This window comes from Papio anubis, chromosome 2 (genome assembly GCF_008728515.1).
Source record: "Papio anubis isolate 15944 chromosome 2, Panubis1.0, whole genome shotgun sequence".
In the NCBI taxonomy this organism is placed as follows: Eukaryota; Metazoa; Chordata; class Mammalia; order Primates; family Cercopithecidae; genus Papio; species Papio anubis.
This window is the reverse complement of record NC_044977.1, coordinates 106,834,896-106,854,770: the sequence shown is the minus strand read 5'-3', so window position 1 is coordinate 106,854,770 and position 19,875 is coordinate 106,834,896. Positions and strand designations below refer to the sequence as shown.

The 19,875-nt window shown below is 43.2% G+C and overlaps 1 protein-coding gene across 7 annotated transcripts in view; it reads right to left on the bottom strand.

Moving 5' to 3' along the window:
• ABCC5 (ATP binding cassette subfamily C member 5) overlaps nucleotides 1-18,236 on the bottom strand; it is a 95,101-nt gene extending 76,865 nt beyond the window's left edge. For 2 of the 7 annotated variants that reach the window (XM_031663532.1, XM_017955646.2), the window contains exons 1-2: nucleotides 18,056-18,236; nucleotides 14,458-14,641 (exon numbers count right to left, since the gene is read on the bottom strand). In XM_031663532.1, coding sequence (XP_031519392.1) covers nucleotides 14,458-14,586 — 129 coding nt within the window. In that variant the 5' untranslated portion in view covers nucleotides 14,587-14,641; nucleotides 18,056-18,236. Of the gene's footprint in view, nucleotides 1-14,457; nucleotides 14,642-15,430; nucleotides 15,811-15,843; nucleotides 17,541-17,576; nucleotides 17,761-18,055 lie in introns of those variants that run through there. The other 5 variants (XM_031663535.1, XM_031663531.1, XM_031663533.1 and 2 more) reach the window with 5 other exon arrangements.
• Nucleotides 18,237-19,875: the final 1,639 nt, after the last annotated feature.

The window sequence follows — 19,875 nt, the reverse complement described above, 5'->3', positions numbered from 1 at the left end:
AAAGTGAGAACCTGTCTATATACAACATTTTTAAAAACTAGCCGGGCATGGTGGTGCACACCTGTGGTCCAGCTACATGAGAGGCTAAGGTGGGAGGATCGCTTGATCCTGGCAGGTCGAGGGTGCAGTGAGCCATGACTGCACCTCTGCACTCCAGCCTGTGTGACACAGTGAGACGGTCACTCACATCCTACCTACCTACCTTCCTAACAACTAACCAGATTGGAGATGAATTAATTGAGATCCAGGTTTCATATCATACATTAATCCATCTGGAATTAACCTCCCAAAAATTACATTAAAAATGATGACATAAATTACATAGCATACTTAGTCCAGCTATGATGGGGGACAGCCTCCATTTACCCCCAACAATCAGAAATGTATCAAAGGGAAGAGAGGTTAGAACATGAGAAGGAAACTTTTTTGCATAAGGAAATTAGCATTAAGAGAAGGGAAGATAAAGCTAAAGAAGTGACCAAGTGGTGGGGTGTGGTGGCTCGCACCTATAATCCGAGCACTTTGGGAGGCTGAGGCGGGCAGACTGCTTGAGCCCAGGAGCTTGAGACCAGCCTGGGCAACATGATGAAACCCCGCCTGTACAAAAAAATACAAAAAAGGTATGCTATTAGCCCCAGCTACTTATGAAGCTGAGGTGGGGGGATGGCCTGAGCCGGGGCCATCGGGCTGCAGTGAGCCAAGATCATGCCACTGCACTCCAGCCTGGGTGACAGAGTGAGACTCTGTCTCTAAATAAATAAATAAATAAATAAAAATAAGAAGTAACCAAGTAACTAACAGAATAATATATTTCAAGTAGCGGACTTTTACTGAAAAAGTAAAATACAGTATTTTTTTTCATCCATTCATTCAACCAGTCCTTATTGAGAGCCTGCTATGTGCCAGGCACTGTTCTAGATACAGGAGAGAACACACAGACCCAATGTCACCAATCGAGAAACACAAATTAAATTTAAGATACAACCGTATATGCCTTAAAAGAGATAAAATCCAATATGGAAAAGAAAATGCAATATGGAAAGGAGGGAAATATAGACAAACATACACGGTCTGAACATTAAACTGATTTTTAATATGCTACCAGCAGGAATTCAGGAGAGCAAACTGGTAATATGTACTACCACATACTCTGGGTCTCCATAACTTTACTGCATAAAGGAAAATCTTCCAAAGGAAAAAACCATTAAACCCAACAGTTTATAGGGATCTAAATGCCTAATACAAAATCAATGGCTAACCTACAGTAGATCAACACTCTAGCTCAGCACTGTCCAACAGAAATATAACGCAAGCTGCAAATGTAAGCCACATAATGTAACTTAAATTTTTCTAGTAGCCATATTTAAAAAGTAAAAAGTAGGCAGGGTGCAGTGGCTCACGCCTGTAATCACAACACTTTGGGAGGCTGAGGTGGAAGGATGGCTTCAGGCCAGGAATTTGAGACCAGCCTGTGTAACCCTCCAAGACCCCATCACTACAAAAAATTTAAAAATTAGCCGGGCATAGTAGCACGAGATTGTAGTCCTAGCTACTCAGGAGGATGAGGCAGGAGGATCACATGAGCCCAGGTGCTTGACACTGCAGTGAGTCATGATCATGCCACCGCACTACAGTCTGGGTGATGGAGTGAGACTCTGACTCTAAAAATAAAAAGTAAAAGGTGGATTAATTTAAATAATGTATTTCATTTAACCCAATAAAAAGTATTATATCTTTTTTAACATATAATCAATGTGAAAAATTATTAGGTATTTTACAAATGAAGTATTTCTTTTTTTGTACTAAGTCTCTGAAATCAGGTATTTTATGCTTACAGCACATCTCAGTTCAGACTGGCCATAGGTCAAACGCTCAATAGCCACAATAGTACTATGTCGCATGGTGCAGCCCAGGAATTCACAAGTGAGGGTGTTTTGCTTGCCCAGAGGACATTTGGCAACAGCTGGAGACGTTTTTGATTGTCCCCACTGGAGGGGTGCTACTAGCTCTAGTGGGTAAAGGTCAGGGATGCTGCTGAACATCTACAATGCACAGGATAGCCCCCACAATAAAGAATTATATGGCCCAAAATGTCAATAGTACTAAGGTAACCCTACATAGATAAACAGCTGGTACTGATATAGGCTGACCTAGGGGAATGTATTTTATGAGGCCATTTGTTTTTTGTTATGATGCTGTCAATCCCTTTTACAAGTAACTTTTTAAAGCTTCCCCTGAAACAAGATGAGGGGACCCATTTCTCTTATTTATCTTAAGGAGCACGGCACACTGAAAGGCTGTCAGTGGCCAGACGGCCCGACCACACAGAAAGGCATCTACACCAGCTGCTTTGTCTCAAAGGGAAAAATACTGGCAGATCTAGGAGCTGAGAAAAATATTAAATAAGGAAGTATGATTGCCATTTATATCTTTCCCATGACTATGTGACTAGGAGACTCAGCATTTTTCCTACCAAGGTAATGGCAATGGGGCAGGAGCGGGGTCATAGGGAAGCTAAAAAGGGACAATGAAGTTCAGATTCTGCCAGGTGGGGTGGCTCATGCTTGTAATCCCAGCATTTTGGGAGGCCAAGGTGGGAGGATCACCTGAGGTCGGGAGTTCAAGACCAGCCTGGCCAATATGGTGAAATCCCCATCTCTACTAAAAATACAAAAATAATCTGGGCATGGTGGTGCATGGCTGTAATCCCAGCTACTCGGGAGGCTGAGGCAGGAGAATCGCTTGAACCAAGGAGGCAGAGGGTGCAGTGAGCCAAGACTGCACCACTGCACTCCAGTCTGGGCAACAGAGCCAGACTCTGTCTCAAAAAAAAAAAAAAAAAGGAGAGAGAGAGAAATAAAAACAACAACAACAACAAAACAAAAAGCAATTCAGATTCTGTCAAGGTTCAAACAAAGGTCAGGGAAATACATATTCATAAACACCTCTGGTACGAAAAACAAGTAACATTCGATCCATAAGCAGACAGATCTGCTCTTGCAAAAGACGCCTCTGCAGGCCCTAACACCATCCTCAGGCCTCAGATAATCAGCACACCTACCACACCCCATGGCCGCCACTTCTCCAGCTGTCCCATCTCACTTTAACAGGCTGCCAGAGTGAATGCCTGCTGACAGTGCAACCAAGGGCTTTTCCCCTGCACGGAGGCCACTGGGACAGATACCAGGGGGCAGAAATCATTCCCCGTCTGAGCAATCCAATCCCTTCCTGACGGCCAGACGACAGCAGGGTAGCCTTCCTAATAAGCCTCAGGCTGAGGATTCAACCAAGTTCTTCCTGAAGGCAGAGACTGCAGGTATCAACTGGCAACACAGAGGCACCTCGGTTTCCAAGGGGGGTTAAAGGCTGCCTGATCCTGTCTGGCACACCCCTCAAAGAAAGTGGTATCTGGGGCACAACTGGAATCAACAGGCCTCAGATCTCACAACACTGTCTTCCTCTCCTCTCGTCATTCACAAGACCTTAAGACAAACAAGAGAACAGGCTCCTCTTCTAATACATCCTTCTGGCCAAGAAAAGCATTTCTACAGATGTCCCAGGCCCATGCAGCCTTTATGACAAACATCTAGAAAGACAAACTTTTAAGGGGAACTGTTGTGCCACCAGATACAGTTCTTAAGGGACTCAGAATATTAGAAATTAAATTTAAAAGAAACTAAAATTCACTTTTAAATTAAAAAATATCAAAAACTGATGTCCTCCCAAGACCAGCTGACTTCAGGCTTTCCCGCCCTTCCTAATCTCCAACAAGTTAAAGAAACCTACCAAGCACGTTTCCTCTCCTAATTCCCACCACATCCTTACTCCCCAGTGGGCTGTTAACATGACCCTGACCATCTTAAGCTCTTCCCTTAAGAACTTCCAAATAGTAGCCATTTCAGTCAAGAGGATCAGCAAAATTCTAGAACCCAACCTCTATGGGGAAGAAGCAGAATACAAAAGAAAGAGCTATTAATCCAAGTCAGGGAAGCTGCTAAACTCAGTCCCATCACCAGCAGCTATGCTACACGGAGAAAAGAATTAACTTGAGCATCAGCTCACTTACCTGTAGCTGTGCTGTTACTCTGAATAACTGTGCTGTTACGTTGATCAGCTAGCAATACAATTCACAAGCATCCCTCCACCACCACGGTAAAACAAGGTATTTGTCTGCAGTTGATAATCTAGCATTACTCCATAATCAGCAGGAATTTGAGGGTTTTCAGTTGTTTCATAAGCTAAATTCCAAGGAACTTATTCAAAGTTCCTATTACGTTGGGTCTAAGATTAACTTTGTTAATACCATGGTAAAGTTTCAAAGGATTAAACTGAAAATGAATCACAGGGGTAAAGGGGGATTTACAGGAAACACTTGGAGCCAATGGGTGAGGGGAGAGAATAGACTTTATTCCATGAGATCCAGACTAGAGATTCTCAGCACTGCCTACCTACTAGAATCACCAGGGGAGTTTTAAAACAATACCGATGCCTGGGTTCTATCCCAGAGACTGATTTAATTGGTCTGGAATAGGACCCCAACATTGGTATTTGTTGAACATTCTTCAAGTGATTTTAACATTCAGCCTGGCTTAAAAACCATTGATTTAGAGAGTTGTGAATATTGTTCTTTTGCATTTGACAAAAATCCCTTCAACAAGATTTTCAGGAAGGCCCAGTGCAGTGGCTCACACCTGTAACCCCTGCACTCTGGGAGGCTGAGGCAGGTGGATCACTTGAGGTCAGGAGTTCGAGACCAGCCTGGCCAACATGGTGAAATCATGTCTCTACTAAAAATGTAAAAATTAGCCAGGCGTGGTGGTGCACACCTGTAATCCCAGGTACTTGGGAGACTGAGGGCAGGAGAAGTGCTTGAACCCAGAAGGCAGAGGTTGCAGTGAACTGAGATCGTGCCACTGCACTCCAGCCTGGGTGACAGAGAGAGACTCCATCCCCCAAAAAAAAAAAAAAAAACAACACCACAAAGGCCAAAATATAATTTGTAAATAAAACTTCCTCCAGTGCCTAACACAATGTGTGTTAAATGCGTAGTACAAGGCTTTCAGGGTTCCATCATGTGACCGCTGTACTGCAGAGCCAGCCAGAACTGCTGACCACGGTGAGAAGCAAACACAAAGGTTAGGGGCTGAGCGGTTTGGCTATTTTTCTACTGGGAGACACAACATTGAAGAAAACTAAGTGACTGCTCAACATCATACCTGCATAATACCAATTAAAAGTAAACAGAAGGTTGTCAAGTTCACAGGATTCTTAAAAAAGTCAAACAACTATAGCCATTTATTGGAACCCATTCTGTGTAGTTTATTTATCTCTAAAAGCCTGAGTGTGTCTATTTCCACCACATAAATACAGATTTCATAATAACATATAAATCCTTTTTAGTGAGATTTGCTTTTGAAAACATACCCCGAACTCTAAGGTCAGGTACAGCTGTCAGTGTCGTGGCATCTCCTGGCTGGTTCCATGCTCTTTTTGGCAGCCCAGCACACTGGGCCAGAGACAGGCAACAGAGCCATCATGCTTCAAAGAGGAGCCAAGTACTGTGTTCTGAGCCACTGGATTCCAGAAAGAACATCCCTGGAAGCTCACCCAGCCCCAGCATAGTCTGCCGAGTAAGTGTCTCTCCTGGGCCTCACCTACAGAGAGGTGAGGCTAAATGGGGACTGGGCAGGATGGCCTTTGAGGTTCCATCCATCTTTTAAAGTACACATGTCAGTCTTGCTTTCTGCCTCCACGAGCAGGCTTTGGTAAGTGGAAGTTCTCATCTGATATCTAATAACAATTGATTCTTTGAACAGCTAATTCAGAAAATAATCTTAAGCAGTTAAAACACATATAACATCTAATCATCTAAATTGGCTAACTCCTTAAAAAGGGGGCAGGGAGGGAAAGGATAAATTTAATTCTGCTCATTAGTGGACTTCAGTGCACCAAATTAACTTCACTTTAGTCTGTAAGCTTAACAATGACAGTTGCAAACCCTTCCGGAGGCCCTGTTTCTTGCGTTGACCTTTTTATTTTTGACTAAGAGAGAGGGAAAAATGGTAAGACATTAAAGAAAGCATTAACAGAAACCTACCTAACGGTGGAAACAAGATTTCATTGAAAAAGTTTCCATTAACCATTTGTAACTTCCAAGTCATCTTAACAAAGATTTAGGTACTTAAACAAACAAACAAACAAACAAAAAACCGGGAAGCTAATTCCAACACTTTTCTTCCCCTTTGACAGAAAGCTCCTTTAACTCATGCCAACAGGCTATATTTATTTCCCTTAAGCAGCACTTCCTAGGAAAGCCGCAGCAGTCTTGCAGCAGACAGCATAAGAGAGCTCATGACCCCGGCAGCAGCCCAACCTCAAGAGCCCCAGCGAGCTGTCCATGCAGTTACCAAGCATGAGAGCCACTTGGGCTCTGCACCAATCGCAGCACTGTTGTTATCTCAGCCGGAGAGCTCTGGGCTGCTATTGGAAACCAACACCTGGCACCAGACCAGATACAGTGTCACACCCAGCAGTGCCTAAGAGACTACTGAGCCTCATAAAGCTTTATGGATGCCTACAGGGAGAGAAAAAAAAAAATGCAGGTATTCTTACTCATATTAACCCTGTCCAGAAAATCTGCTGAGTCACTGAATATCAATCAAGAGAAAAATAATGCAGAGCTGCAAAATGCTAATCTCCTTCCTCCTGCTCTCCTTTCTAACAGCAAGCCGACTCACAGGTAATACTGTTGACTCGGAAAACACAAGGGCATAAACAAATTCACACATCCTTAGTCTGTAAAGAAAAGCTTTCAGGAGCAAACTCTAAAAGTACAATGTACTAGACAAAACTATTTTATGAAAACAATGGTTGTCTCTGGGTAGAGGAATTAAGGGTGGTTACTTTTTTTCCATAACTTTACACACTTTGTACATTTTCTATAATGAGCCCATATTTCTTTCCTAACAATACATCTTCGAATCATTTCTGGTAAGAGATTAGACCCACATCTTTGATCCCTAAGATATAACTTGAGCTCACCAAAATATTTCAAATCACTAATTATGAAAACTCCAACCAAGGTTAAAGGGTCAGCCTACCACAGAACTAAGGAAATACTAAGTAAGAGCCCTGGATTTTATGAATACTTGCTTTGTTACCTTTCCTAGACACAGAACATTCTAATTTGGTAGGAAGAAAATCCCACCAATGACACATTTTTGAGAGAAGGGGAAAAATAACTAAAGATCATGTGCCAGTAATAAGGGTACATGAACTTTAGTTTACTTCTGCTTTTTTTTTTTTTTTTGAGACAGAGTCTTGCTCTGTCACCCAGGCTGGAGTGCAATGGCGTACTCCCAGCTCACTGCAAACTCCGGCTCCCAGAGTCAAGCGATTCTCCTGCCTCAGCCTCTCCCCAAGTAGCTGGGACTACAGGCGCATGCCACCACGCCCAGCTAATTTTTTGTATTTTCAGTAGAGACAGGGTTTCACCGTGTTAGCCAGGATGGTCTCGATCTCCTGACCTCGTGAGTCACCGCGCCTGGCCCACTTCTGCTTATTTTTCCATTCTTCCTCCTTTCCCAGATTAGACATGCTAATGAAAAACAAGGCACCCTTAGCTTTGCCTGAGAGCACTAAGAAAACAAACCACCACCCCAATAAGATAAAGCGCATAAAAGCATCTGACAAGCTTTGTCTTGCTTTTGCTTAAATATTAAAGCAATTAAAATCCAAACTCCTTGGCTCGTTATTCAAGAACACACATGCCCAGGCGCGATGGCTCATACCTGTAACCCCAGCACTTTGAGAGGCCAAGGTGGAGGGATCACCTGAGGTCAGGAGTTCGAGACCAGCCTGGCTAACACGGTGAAACCCCATCTCTACTAAAAATACAAAAAATTAGCTGGGTGTGGTTGCATTTGCCTATAATCCCAGCTACTTGGGAGGCTGAGAAAGGAGAATCGCTTGAACTCGGGAAGCGGAGGTTGCAGTGAGCCAAGATCGCGCCACTGCCCTCTGGCCTGGGCTACAGAGGGAGACTCAACCTCAAAAAAACAAAAATAAAAAACAAAACAAAAAACACACATAATGTGAAATTCACTGAGGTATTGTACTATAGCTAAGACATCATACATTTTATGCTCAATACCAACAGGGACTAGGTATCCCTAAAACCCACAACTCTTTTTTTGCCTGGCAAGTTCTTCATTTCTCCAAATTCTACCCATTCCTCAAGTTTCCAGTCAAATGATACCTCCTCCTAAAGTGTTCCCTGAGAAGCACTTTCTCGTTTTACTAATTCCCCCAGCATCTAAATTATAGTCATCTGTGTAGAGTACGTGTTTGTGAGTTTAAGCTTCTATTGGTGAACAGGCAGGCCCAGCACCAATTTATCTTTATCTGCACCAGACCACTTGGTTCAGTGCTGTGCATGCATCTTGAAGAGTGTTCAAATATTTGCTAAATTAAAAAAATGAATAAACACTGCATCTTAAAAAAAAAAAAATCAGGGCTTGTGCAGTCATATGAGTTACATGTGCATACACAAATAGGATAAAAAAAGGAATACCTAGGCCTGAATAATCATGCCTCAGGCACAGGAACAGTGTTTAGGAGTAGCCTAGGCATAAATCTTCATGTTAGCCGAAATAACGCCAGCCTAATGCCAGCCAAAGTTAGTACTCAGGCTCAAAGAACTAACAGCAACAGAAGCCACCACTTTATTAACACTTCAGGATTAAAGGACGCCTGCTAAGCCTCAAATTGTGTCACAAGTATTAACATTATAGTCCCAAAGAAAGTGCGTAGGTGTGTGAATGCTTTATTTCAACCCTAAGCATATGTGAGAAATTACAAATATTTGAAGATGTGACTATTAGAGCAATTTTTGCAAATCATATTCCAAGAGAATGATTTGGTCACAATACTAAGAAATGGGCAAACCATGTAATCTGCATCTTCACTTCTTCACACCTTGAAGAAAAAAGCACTGGCCTGCTTAAAGTCAGAACTTATTCTTTGGTACTTTGCTTCTGACTTCTGTTTGACACCATTTCTTTTCTTTCTTTATTATTATTTTTTTTTTGGCGAGACAGGGTCTCGCTCTATCACCCAGGATGGAGTGCAGTGGCACAATCACAGCTGCTGGGTTCAAGTGATCCTCCCACCTCAGCCTCCCAAGTAGCTGGGACTACAAGCACAAACCCCCATGCCCAGCTAATTTATTTTTATATTTTGTAGAGACAGGTCTCACTGTGATGCCCAGGTTGGTTGTGAACTCCCGGACTCAAGCGAGTCTTCTCCCTTGGCCTCCCACAGTGCTGGGATTACAGGCATGAGACACCAGCAGCACAGGTCTCCTGCTTCCCGGTTAACTGGACATATCAAAGGCTAATAGTGGTGAATGAAACCTTGCTTTCCACATAAGAGCCACAGATGTATCCTTATCTTTTGTTACTTAGAGGCATTTTTTTGTTTGTTTTAAATTTCTGACGGGTAGTAGGCATACCTGGCATCCTGGGAGATCCTGTCCCAGATTTCGTCTCTAACAACTAATACAAAAATGATGGTTATCATGATGTGACATGAAATTGCAATCTCTGCCCAATTAACTGCTTACTTTAAAAAACAAAACTATATGCTTATATAGGAATTCTGCTTCCCAACTACTTATGTTATCCATTTTTATACCATCTCAGGCCAGAAAATGTTTTGTCATCTTGCTAGTTCCCCCTGTCAGCAAACTTGTATCATGAGACAAGTTAAAGATAAATATATCTGAGAAATTTTGTGTTTTGACAGGTAATGGTCAAGCAGGTAATGGTGTCTGAACTTACAAAAATACGTAGTAGCTATGCATTCATTTTAATGTATATACAAAAATAGATTGAATAAACCTATGGGCTTATTGTTGTTGTTTTGCTAGGTCTAGGCTAAGTAACAGAAAGAGAGTAGAATAAAAGAAATCTTTTTTAAAAGTTCAGAGATTACAAGGATACAGTAAAATCAGGAAAACAGTACTCAAATTTCAAAGTTTAGGAGCAGGGTGTGGTGCCACATGCCTGTAATCCCAGCATTTTGGGAGGCTGAGGCGGGAGGCTTGCTTGAAGCTGGGAGTTCAAGAACAGCCTGGCCAACAGTGAGACTGTCTCTACAAAAAACAAACAAACAAAAAATTTAATAAAAAATAAAAGTTCATGGCCAATGTGGTGGCTGATGCCTGTAATCCCAGCACCTTGGGAGGCCAAGGCAGGCAGATCACTTGAGCTCAGGAGTTTGACACCAGCCTGGCCAACATGGTAACAGAGAACAGCAGGTAGGCACCTGCTGTTCAGGAGGCTGAAGCAGGAGAATTGCTTGAGCCCGGGAGGCGGAGGTGGCAGTGAACCGAGATCAGAACACTGCATTCCAGCCTGGGCGACAGAGGGAGAGTTCGTCTCAAAAAAAAAAAGTTTAGGAAACATGAAAGAGTAATAAAAATAAAATTCATGTGGATTCCTGAAATTTTATAAAAGTGGTATTAGCCTTCGTATTTCTCTGAGATAAGGCTTCAGTGGCATGTTGAAAACCTGCTACAGTGATGACTGACTCTGTATCCTTTAGGGTACGCAAGGCCCAGCGGTGCCTAACTGCTGTTCTTCTCCACTTTGTAGAAGAAAAGCTCACTGCTGCCACTGCACACCCTGATGTCAACTCTACTCTAACAAGCTGGGGACACTGTCCTCAGAAATTTCACAGGACCACACACCAGCTCCACAGCCTCCGCCTTCTGCTCTGCAAGCCATCCTTGGGTAAGCCTGCTCACTCTCACAGCTTCACCTACATGGACACACTAAAGGCTCTAAATGTTTTTTCGTACCCTACTTCTTGTCTATGCGCTACCTACTGATAATTTTACCTGTATGCACTTCAAATTCAACATCTTCAAACTCAAAATCATTCTTTTTTTTTTTTTTTTTTGAGACAGAGTCTCACTCTGTTGCCCAGGCTGGAATGCAATGGTGAGACCTCAGCTCACTGCAACCTCCGCCTCCTGGGTTCAAGAGATTCTCTTGCCTCAGCCTCCCAAGTAGATGAGGTTTCACTGTGTTGCCCAGGCTGGTCTCAAACTCCTGAGCTCAGGCAATCCACCAGCCTCGGCCTTCCAAAGTGCTAGGATTATGGGCGTGAGCCAACGTGCCCAGCCCAAACTCATTCTTAATATCTCCCTAATCTCCTTTTCTTCCCTTATGTCCATGAATAGGTTTAAATCCTTACCATCAATCCCAGACACCCCAATGCCTCCCTATCTTCTAGAAACGCCTTTCCTCCATCCTCACTTTTATGCTTTACAACAGAAGCCTGGCCTCTCTGACATGGATGGGCAGAGCCGCTTCCTGACTGCTCCCTATATTTGATCTCTTTCTCCTGTACAGGTTTTTTCTGCATTGCTTCAAGACTAATCTAAGATAAAAATCTACTCTCAAACATCAGTAGCCATTAGGGAACTACAAATTAAAACCACAATCAGATACCAGGCACATCTATAATAATGGCTTAAATAAACATTATGATAACATTGAGTACTGGCAACAATGTGGAAAAACTAGATCACTGCTGGTGGGAATGTAAAATGGCACAGATACTCTGGGAAAGAGTACTGCAGTTTCTTACAAAACGAAATATGCACTTACCATATGACCCAGCAATCGCAGTCCTGGGCATTAATCCAGAGAAATAAAAGCTTATGTTCACACAAAATCCCATAACTGAAGGTTCAGAGTACCTTTATTTATAATTGCCATTAACTGGAAATGACCCGTATGTCTTTCAACAGATGAATGGTTAAAGAAGCTATGGTACATCTATAACATGGAATGCTACTTAGCAATACAAAGGAAAGAACTATTGATGCACACAACAAAATTAGGTGGCTCTCAAGGGAATTCAGCTGAGTGAAAAAAGCAATCTCGAAAGATTATATACTATATGATTCAATGTATATAGCATTCTTAAAATGACAAAATTACAGAGATGGAGAAAAGATTAGCAGTTGCCAGAGACTGAGGTTGAGGGGACATGGCTGTGGCTATAAAAGGGTAACGAGAGATCCTTGTGATGGAATCTTTGCATCCTGACTGTGGAAGCGGTCATACAAATTTACACCTTTAAATAAATGCATAGAACACACACACACAAACACAAAAAAGGGTGCATATAAAACTGGTGAAATCCTAAAGTCAATGGATTGTATCAAGGTCAATCATTGATATCCAATGTCAATCAATGTCATTGATATCAATGTCAATCATTGATATCCTGTTGTGATATTTATTGGACTATAGTTATACAAGATGTTACCACTGGGGGAAACTGAATGAAGGATATACAGGATCTCTATATTATTTTTTATAATTACATATAAATCTACAGTTAGCTCAAAATAAGAAGGTTTTTTTTTTTTAATCTCATTAACTTCCAATAGTTCCCCAATGCCCACAGTGAAATATTTCTTAGCATGGCATGCAGAATTTCCCCCAACCTATAATCCCTTTATACATCCTACACCCTAAACAACTAGTTCTAAGAGCTAACATTTATTGGGCACTGGCCATGTGCCAGGTACCATTTTAAATATTTTATATGTATTATCTCACTTACTCCTCAGTGATCCCATGAGTCAGGTACTACTGTCAACACCATTTTATATACAAATGACGTAAGTAGCTTATCCAAAGTCCCAACATGCCATATGCTCTTTCCATACCTTTGGGTCTATACTTGTACTGCCTAAAAAGCCTCCCCACCTAATTGCCCTTTAAGGCCCTGCCCCAATGTTACCTTCTAACATTTTCTAGACTTAACTGTTACACTAACTGTGTCTAGCACTCAGAGGGTATTCGATAGATGTTTAATCAACATAAGGTCTAGACAAAAGGACATGAGGAAGTTATAAAACTGGCACCACGAGAAGTATTTGACACTGATTACATTGAGCCTGTTTCTTTGAAGTTAAACCTGAACGGAAAAGCATTTGATAATACACAGTAGGGTACAGAGAAGACTCATTAGCAAGAAAATGTTAATTAATAAAGCAATGGCTTTAACACAACCAAAGAGGGAAACATAGTATCAGGCTAAAGAAAGGCCAGTGCCAGCTGCAAAGTCTGTACCTTTCTCAAATTTTCGCATAACAAATACACCAACATAAACCTCAACTTCCTAAACCTAGTCCATTCTGCTTTATTAGGTACTTTTGTAAGAAAAGATATATTTTTTTTCCTCAGGAAAAAGAATATTTTCTCCAGGTGAAAATGCATCTTCATTATTTCCCTTGGAGGAAACTAATTATCTAAAGACTGCTTAACTTATGAATTCGCTTGAAAATCATACTGATTATCCCACAACTATCTAGAATTGTTCTGAAATCTGAGTCTCTCCAAAGGATTCATATTTTATTTTATTTTTCATTTTTTTTGGAGACAGAGTCTCACCTGTTGCCCAGGCTGGAGGGCAGTGGCGTGATTTCAGCTCACTGCAACCTCCACCTCCTGGGTTCAAGTGATTCTCCTGCCTCAGCCTCCTGAGTAGCTGGGAGTACAGGTGCCTGCCACCACACCTAGCTAATTTTTGTATTTTTAGCAGAGACAGGGTTTCACCATGTTGGCCAGGCTGGTCTCGAACTTCTGACCCCAAGTGATCCACCCACCTCAACCTCCCAAAGTGCTGGGATTACAAGCGTGAGCCACCGCACCTGGCCAGATTCACATTTTAAACACGGATGACAGAAAGTAGAAGAAAACACCAAGTTTGTTTAGGTACATGAATGAAGCTTAATTGGCTTTATATTCTCTGTCGTCGCCCCCACGACCCCCTCCTCCTCAATAAGTTGTCTTCTCTTAAGCACAGCCTTTTCAGAAGGCACCAACATAGAGTAAAAGCGAAAAAGAGGAGAATGCTCAGCACAGGTCAGGTGGGAGGCTGAAAGTCAGCCTCTCTTCCACGTATTGAGTGCTTACTATGGACCAGAGACTCATAAATAACCATAAATTCTTAACAGTAACCTAAAGTCAATAAAGAAAAATACTTTTTTTTTTTTTGGAGACTGAGTCTCACTCTATCACCCAGACTGGAGTGCAGTGACATCATCTCAGCTCACTGCAACCTCTGCCTCCCGGGTTCAAGCGATGCGTGTGCCTTAGCCTCCCAAGTATCTGGGATTACAGGCGCCTGCCACCATGCCTGGTATTTTTGTACTTTTGATAGAGACAGGGTTTTACCACGTTGGCCAGGCTGGTCTCGAACTCCTGACCTCAGGTGATCCACCCACCTCGGCCTCCCAAACTGCTGGGTTTATAGGCATGAGCCACCATGCCCGGCCAAAAAATAAGTTTCTAAATTACGCATTATATGAAAAAAAGAAGACGTGTTTTAGTACAATAAGCAGATAAGAGACTCTTAGGAAAGGAAACTGACCGGTCGAGTTCTCCTGAACTTAGAATCTTCGCGGTCTCTGTGCGGCCCAGAAGTGCTGGTTCTCTCCCTCACGCTTCTGTACCCAGGACTGGGGATGATATACTCTTTTCCTATGTCAATATCCTTCATCTTCTCTGAGTGGAGGTTCCAGAGCTCATAGACTCTTAGTTTCACATCAGAATTCCTGAAATTAAAAATTCATCAAGAAATAGATTATTTCCTAAACAGTACTTAACCATATGTTCAAGTGCCTTAAAATACGGGGAAAAAAAAAAAAAAAAAAAAGGCAAAAGTACTAAAACTTTCTACTGTTATAGCTACAAAAATTAATTTTCAAAAAATGTTCAAAGATTTTCGTTTCATTTTTTTTTAAAGGAAAAGATTCAGTATAAGAGAATCAAGAAAAATTACCTTCTCCCACTTCTAAGGGAAAAAAATTTAGAAAAAGTAAACACACTAGTAAAGAGACACCCACTCTCTTCAACTAAGCTCAAATCCAGTGTATACAGCATATAGATAGGTTCGTTTTTTTTTTTTAAAGACTTCATAGAAACAATTTCAGTTTGTCCCAAGTATTAAAAACTCCACAATTTTAAAGTGGATATCATTTCTCCCACTAAATTTTACTAAATAAAAACTTACCGAACACTTATTCTACCAATGATATATTCCATCTCTGCCTTTTTATAATTAACTAATGGGTTAGCTGGTGTTATTTTAAAGCTCCATGAAGTTACACAGTTAAAACAATATTATAACTTAACTTCAAACACAAATTCCCTGGGTACTGAAAATGTTCTAAAACTAGATAGTGCTAATGGTTGCACAATGCAGTGAATACACTGAAAAAAAACCACTGAATTGTATACTTTAGAAGAGTGAATTTCATGGCATATAAATCCTACGGCAATAAAGCTGTTATTAAAAAACAATAACAAAAACAAATTCCCCACCCTGTATTACTAAGTCTTACCTAGTTTTTACCTGAAACTCTGTTCTAAACCACTGCTTGCCTGGCTAAGTCTAATCAATATCCTGTGTCAACTCAGGTCACTTAAAAACAAAAAACACATACATACTTCTCTAAAATGTTTCCCCCTCTAAGAAGGGTCACAGCCCTCCAGAGACAAGCTGAGAAAACACCTTTCAGACTAGCCTCCAACGGAAATTAAAGACGTGTAGCCATGTTGCTTTCTGGATTCCATAAATCCCTAGCTATCGCTGTGACTTAAAAGTACTACTTCTGCAGCACAAAATTCTAACCATTATAATGCATTTTTGAGGGTGTCAGATAAAAAGAGAACACTTAGTAATCCTCTAAATAAAAAAGACTAAATCTCCTCCGCAAAGACAGGTTTCCAGTCCAAAGAAAGCTTGACTTCTTACCTTTCAGAATTCTGGTTCAAGTACCCTAAGTTGTTATAGCTGTTACTTATCTTTAAAAAAAAAAAGTCACCTTGTCCAATGACAAACTACACCATAAAGAACAGCGGCTCACCAAGCCAGAGCGCAGCAATCACGTCATTGAGACCTCATTAAGGCTAAACTATAAACAGACCTGGCATCTGCCAGTGTCCCCAGCGTTGAGCTGTAGCTGTAGATCAGAGTAACCTTCTTGTTATGAGAATCACGGAAGTCTAACCTTCCCCTTCAAGGGTTCCCTAGCTTAGCTGATTATCTGGAAAAGGAAAAGATTAGTGCTACCTTTTTTAAAGGTGAGGGTTGGGGCGGTGAGCGGTTTGAAAGAGAGGTGGTCACTGGAACTCATCCACTATACAAAATGCCATGTCAAGAAGAACACGAACATCATCTCAATTATCTAAGCACCCATGATAACCAAAGATTCTTTCAACCACGTTTATTTCAAAGGATAAGGCAGAATCAGTGGAGCACAGGAGCAGAGAGAGGCAGGGACAAAACGACTTCCCTGTTATGGCACAAATAATGACTGTTTTGTGCCCAGAGTGACTGCTGTGGTAGACACTGCTAAACTATCCTAAGGGACTAAGTTATTCTATGTATGAAGGGTGTGGGGAACAGTGTTCCATTATCTGTAACACACTCATCTCTACTTTCCTGGAAAAAGAGGCACAATCAAGGGAGCAGGCAGGCCCAAAGTAGGCACAAAGTTACTGTCTATGGCCTTGAACATAAGGACACCATCGTCTGTGTATCTGGAACATAAAAGAGGGCACCCCACGTGGAGGCCGGTGAAGAGCTGGGAATCCTGACAGGTTTGGAAAGAAACAAAGCCCCAGTCTGAAGCAAGCAAGCAAGGATGGATCCCCAGGTCAGCCTTTTTATTGATACTATTTATATTTCCCTATCTTCTCGTGTTCTCCTTTGAAGTTGTTGGAAAATCTTTTTTTAAATGGTCGCTTGCCTCAGCTATCAAGAGAGGAAGAAAGAGAAGGGATTTTTGTTTGTAGAAAACAAACTTGTTGTCCAGACCTGTACAAGGGTAGAAGCAGAATAATCAAAGTGGGAGAACCCCAAAGAAGTCCCAACAGGGTTGAGGCCACTTAGCTGCCCTTTTTTTTTTTTTTTACCAAGATTCTCTTTCCACTGATTAAAGTGTAGACAGTCTCCCTACACAATGATACTGATTCAACTGCATGGCAGCAGGAGAGTTGCACGGGACTACACGAACTGTTGCCTAGCCAGACTGGTGTGTGCAAGCTGCAGTCATCCCAACACTCTTGAGTAGGTTCCCATTACCTCCAGGCCCTCAAGCTACACAAGGAAGACACCACGCTAAAGGGATACGTATTTACCACACCCACTGTAATCCACTTGTTGCGTCTCCAAGCAGCCTCACCTTTCATGCACGCTGCAGACCCCAGTAAAACCTAGCCATCTCCTCCTCCAAGACCTCCTGAAACTTTCCCGGTCGTTCCTGTGCCCACCTGCCTCCAGCCTCTCCGTCTGTGCAGAAACCAAATGACCCCTGTGTGATAAACACAAAGCCACCCGCAGCTCTGCGTGGCAGAAGCGAAAAGAGCACTGGATGACCGTGGAGAGATCTGGGCTGCGTTCCCGGCTCAGCCACGGGTTTGCTGCGCGTGCTTATGTCACGTACCTCCATTTACCCGCTTGCAAAAACGAAGGGGATGACTTACTTCGAAGGTCGCTGGCGGCTCCGCTGCGGGTTGAGCATGGTGCCCTGAGCCGCCCGCTGCACAGCCTCCCGGGTGGGCGCTTCTCTCAGACGGGCTTCGCCTGGGATGCCCGGGCCCTAGGGCGTTCCCACAGCCCGCTCCGGCCTGGCCAGGCGAGCGCGACCCACACCCACGGCCCACGGGCGCAGCGCCCCCTGGCGGCTGCGGCCAGAGACGTAGCCCGCGTCCCTGCCCGCTCATCCCAACCCTACCTGCCTGTCTTCCAGCACACGACCCCGTCACCAGACCCCGGGCTCACAGGCCTAGGAGGCGGCGGCAGGAGACCAAGGGGAGGCCATACCCCGTTCCCCAAGTCTGCAGTATCCCCCGAACTGCTCGTAGCCCTGGCCACATCCCGCCACGCCCCAAGGAAATGCAAAGCGGTGATCCCCGTGACAACCGAGCTGGAGGGCAGGGGTGCGGCAGCAGCCATCACCTACCTGCGCCCCTCCTCCAGGAGAGCCGCGCCGGCCGCTCAACCACACTCCCGAGCATGAGCCCCGCAGCAAAACAAGCCTTTATAGCGGCATCGGCCGCCACACCGCGCAAGCGCGCTGCACAAAGCATTCCCAAGGCTGAAGGGAACTGTAGTCCGCCTTCCGAGAGCCCGGGGCTGCGGATGCGGCTAAGAACTACATTTCCCAGAAGCGCCGGTGACATCCCGGGGGCGGTGCGGGCTGCCCCTCTTCCCACCGAGCTCCCGGCTCCGTTCCATCCTTGCCCGTGCCTCTGCGAGCCTGTCTGGAATCTTCTCTGGGGTCGTGTTCCCGGGGGCAGTCAGCCGGGAGGCTTAACCGTAGCCCTGTGTTCGCACACAGTGCTCTTCGTAGGCAGGGCAGTCCCGACCCTGCGTGGCCGTGCAGCTGCCAGAAAAGATCGTGAAGGTCATCGTAGCCCGCGTCTAACCCGTTGAGAGTCGTCAGGCCGGCCAGCCCCAGTTCTTGTCTGTTGTGGCAGATATGATTGCTTGCTCATGGTTCGCCCCTGCATTCTGCGCAGATACCGCCTTTCTCACTTTAACACCAACTGCCCATCAATGTCGCGCTGCCTGGTCTCTAGATAATAAAAATGCCAGGATCACAGTCTTAGAAGTGGCAAGAGACTTAGAAATGGTATGCTAACTCATCCTCTTCTTTTTATAAATGAAACTGAGGCTCCCGGTAAGATTGATCCCTTTATCAAAGATCGATCCCTGTTTCATCGGTACCTTCAGCATCATTAAATAAAAGCCACTGTTGAGTTCTTCCCTACCCTGTATCCGATGCTTTACATACCATTCTTGTTTCCTTTAATCTCCATTACAGCCCTATGAGTAGGTATTATGAGGTTGTGTGTGTTTGTTTGTTTAAGAAGGAGTTTCGCTCTGTTGCCCAGGCTGTAGCGCAATGGCGCGATCTCGGGTCACTGCAGCCTCCGCCTCCCGGGTTCAAGCAATTCTCCTTGCCTCAGTCTCCCGAGTAGCTGGGATTACAGGCGTCCACCACCACGCCCGGCTAATTTTCGTATTTTTTTAGTAGAGAAGGGTTTCGCCATATTGGCCAGGCTGGTCTCGAACTCCCGACCTCAGGTAATCTGCTTCCCAAAAGTGCTGGGATTACAGGGGTGAGCCACCGCACCCTGCCGTATTTTTTGTTAATTCAAAGGAGGAGGAGGAGGAGGAGGAGGAGGAGGAGGAGGAAAAGAAGAAGAAGGAGAAGAAGAAGGTGGTAAAGTGATTTGTCCATCTTTATAACAACTAGCTAGTTAGCTAGTGTGAAGACACTACTGTATCATAAAGCAGTGTATTCTTGCACACGGATTGATAGACCAATGCAATAGAATAAAGAGCCCCCAAAAAGACTGTTGCATACATGTAACTTGATCTGTGACGGAAAACCTTACAAATCTGTGGGAAAGGAAGAACAGTCAATAAATAGTACTGGAACAATTGTTTGTACATATGAAAAAACAATCAGGGATTACCGCTTCATACTGCACAGAAAAAAACCCATTTCAGGTAGCTCAAACGCTTACATGTGAAAGGGAAAACTTAAAAACTTTTAGAAGAAGGCAGGAAATATCTTTATGAAGTTGGGAGTAGGAAATAACTTTTTAAACAAGAAACAAAAAATAAAGGAAGAAAGGTTGATAATTTTTCATATATTAAAAGTAATACCTCTGTATAAGATGGCATAAATTGAAAAGATAAACCACAAGTTACAACTGACAAAGTTTTTGAATAAAAAATACTCAAAATAATGTCTAAGTTCAGTAAGAAATG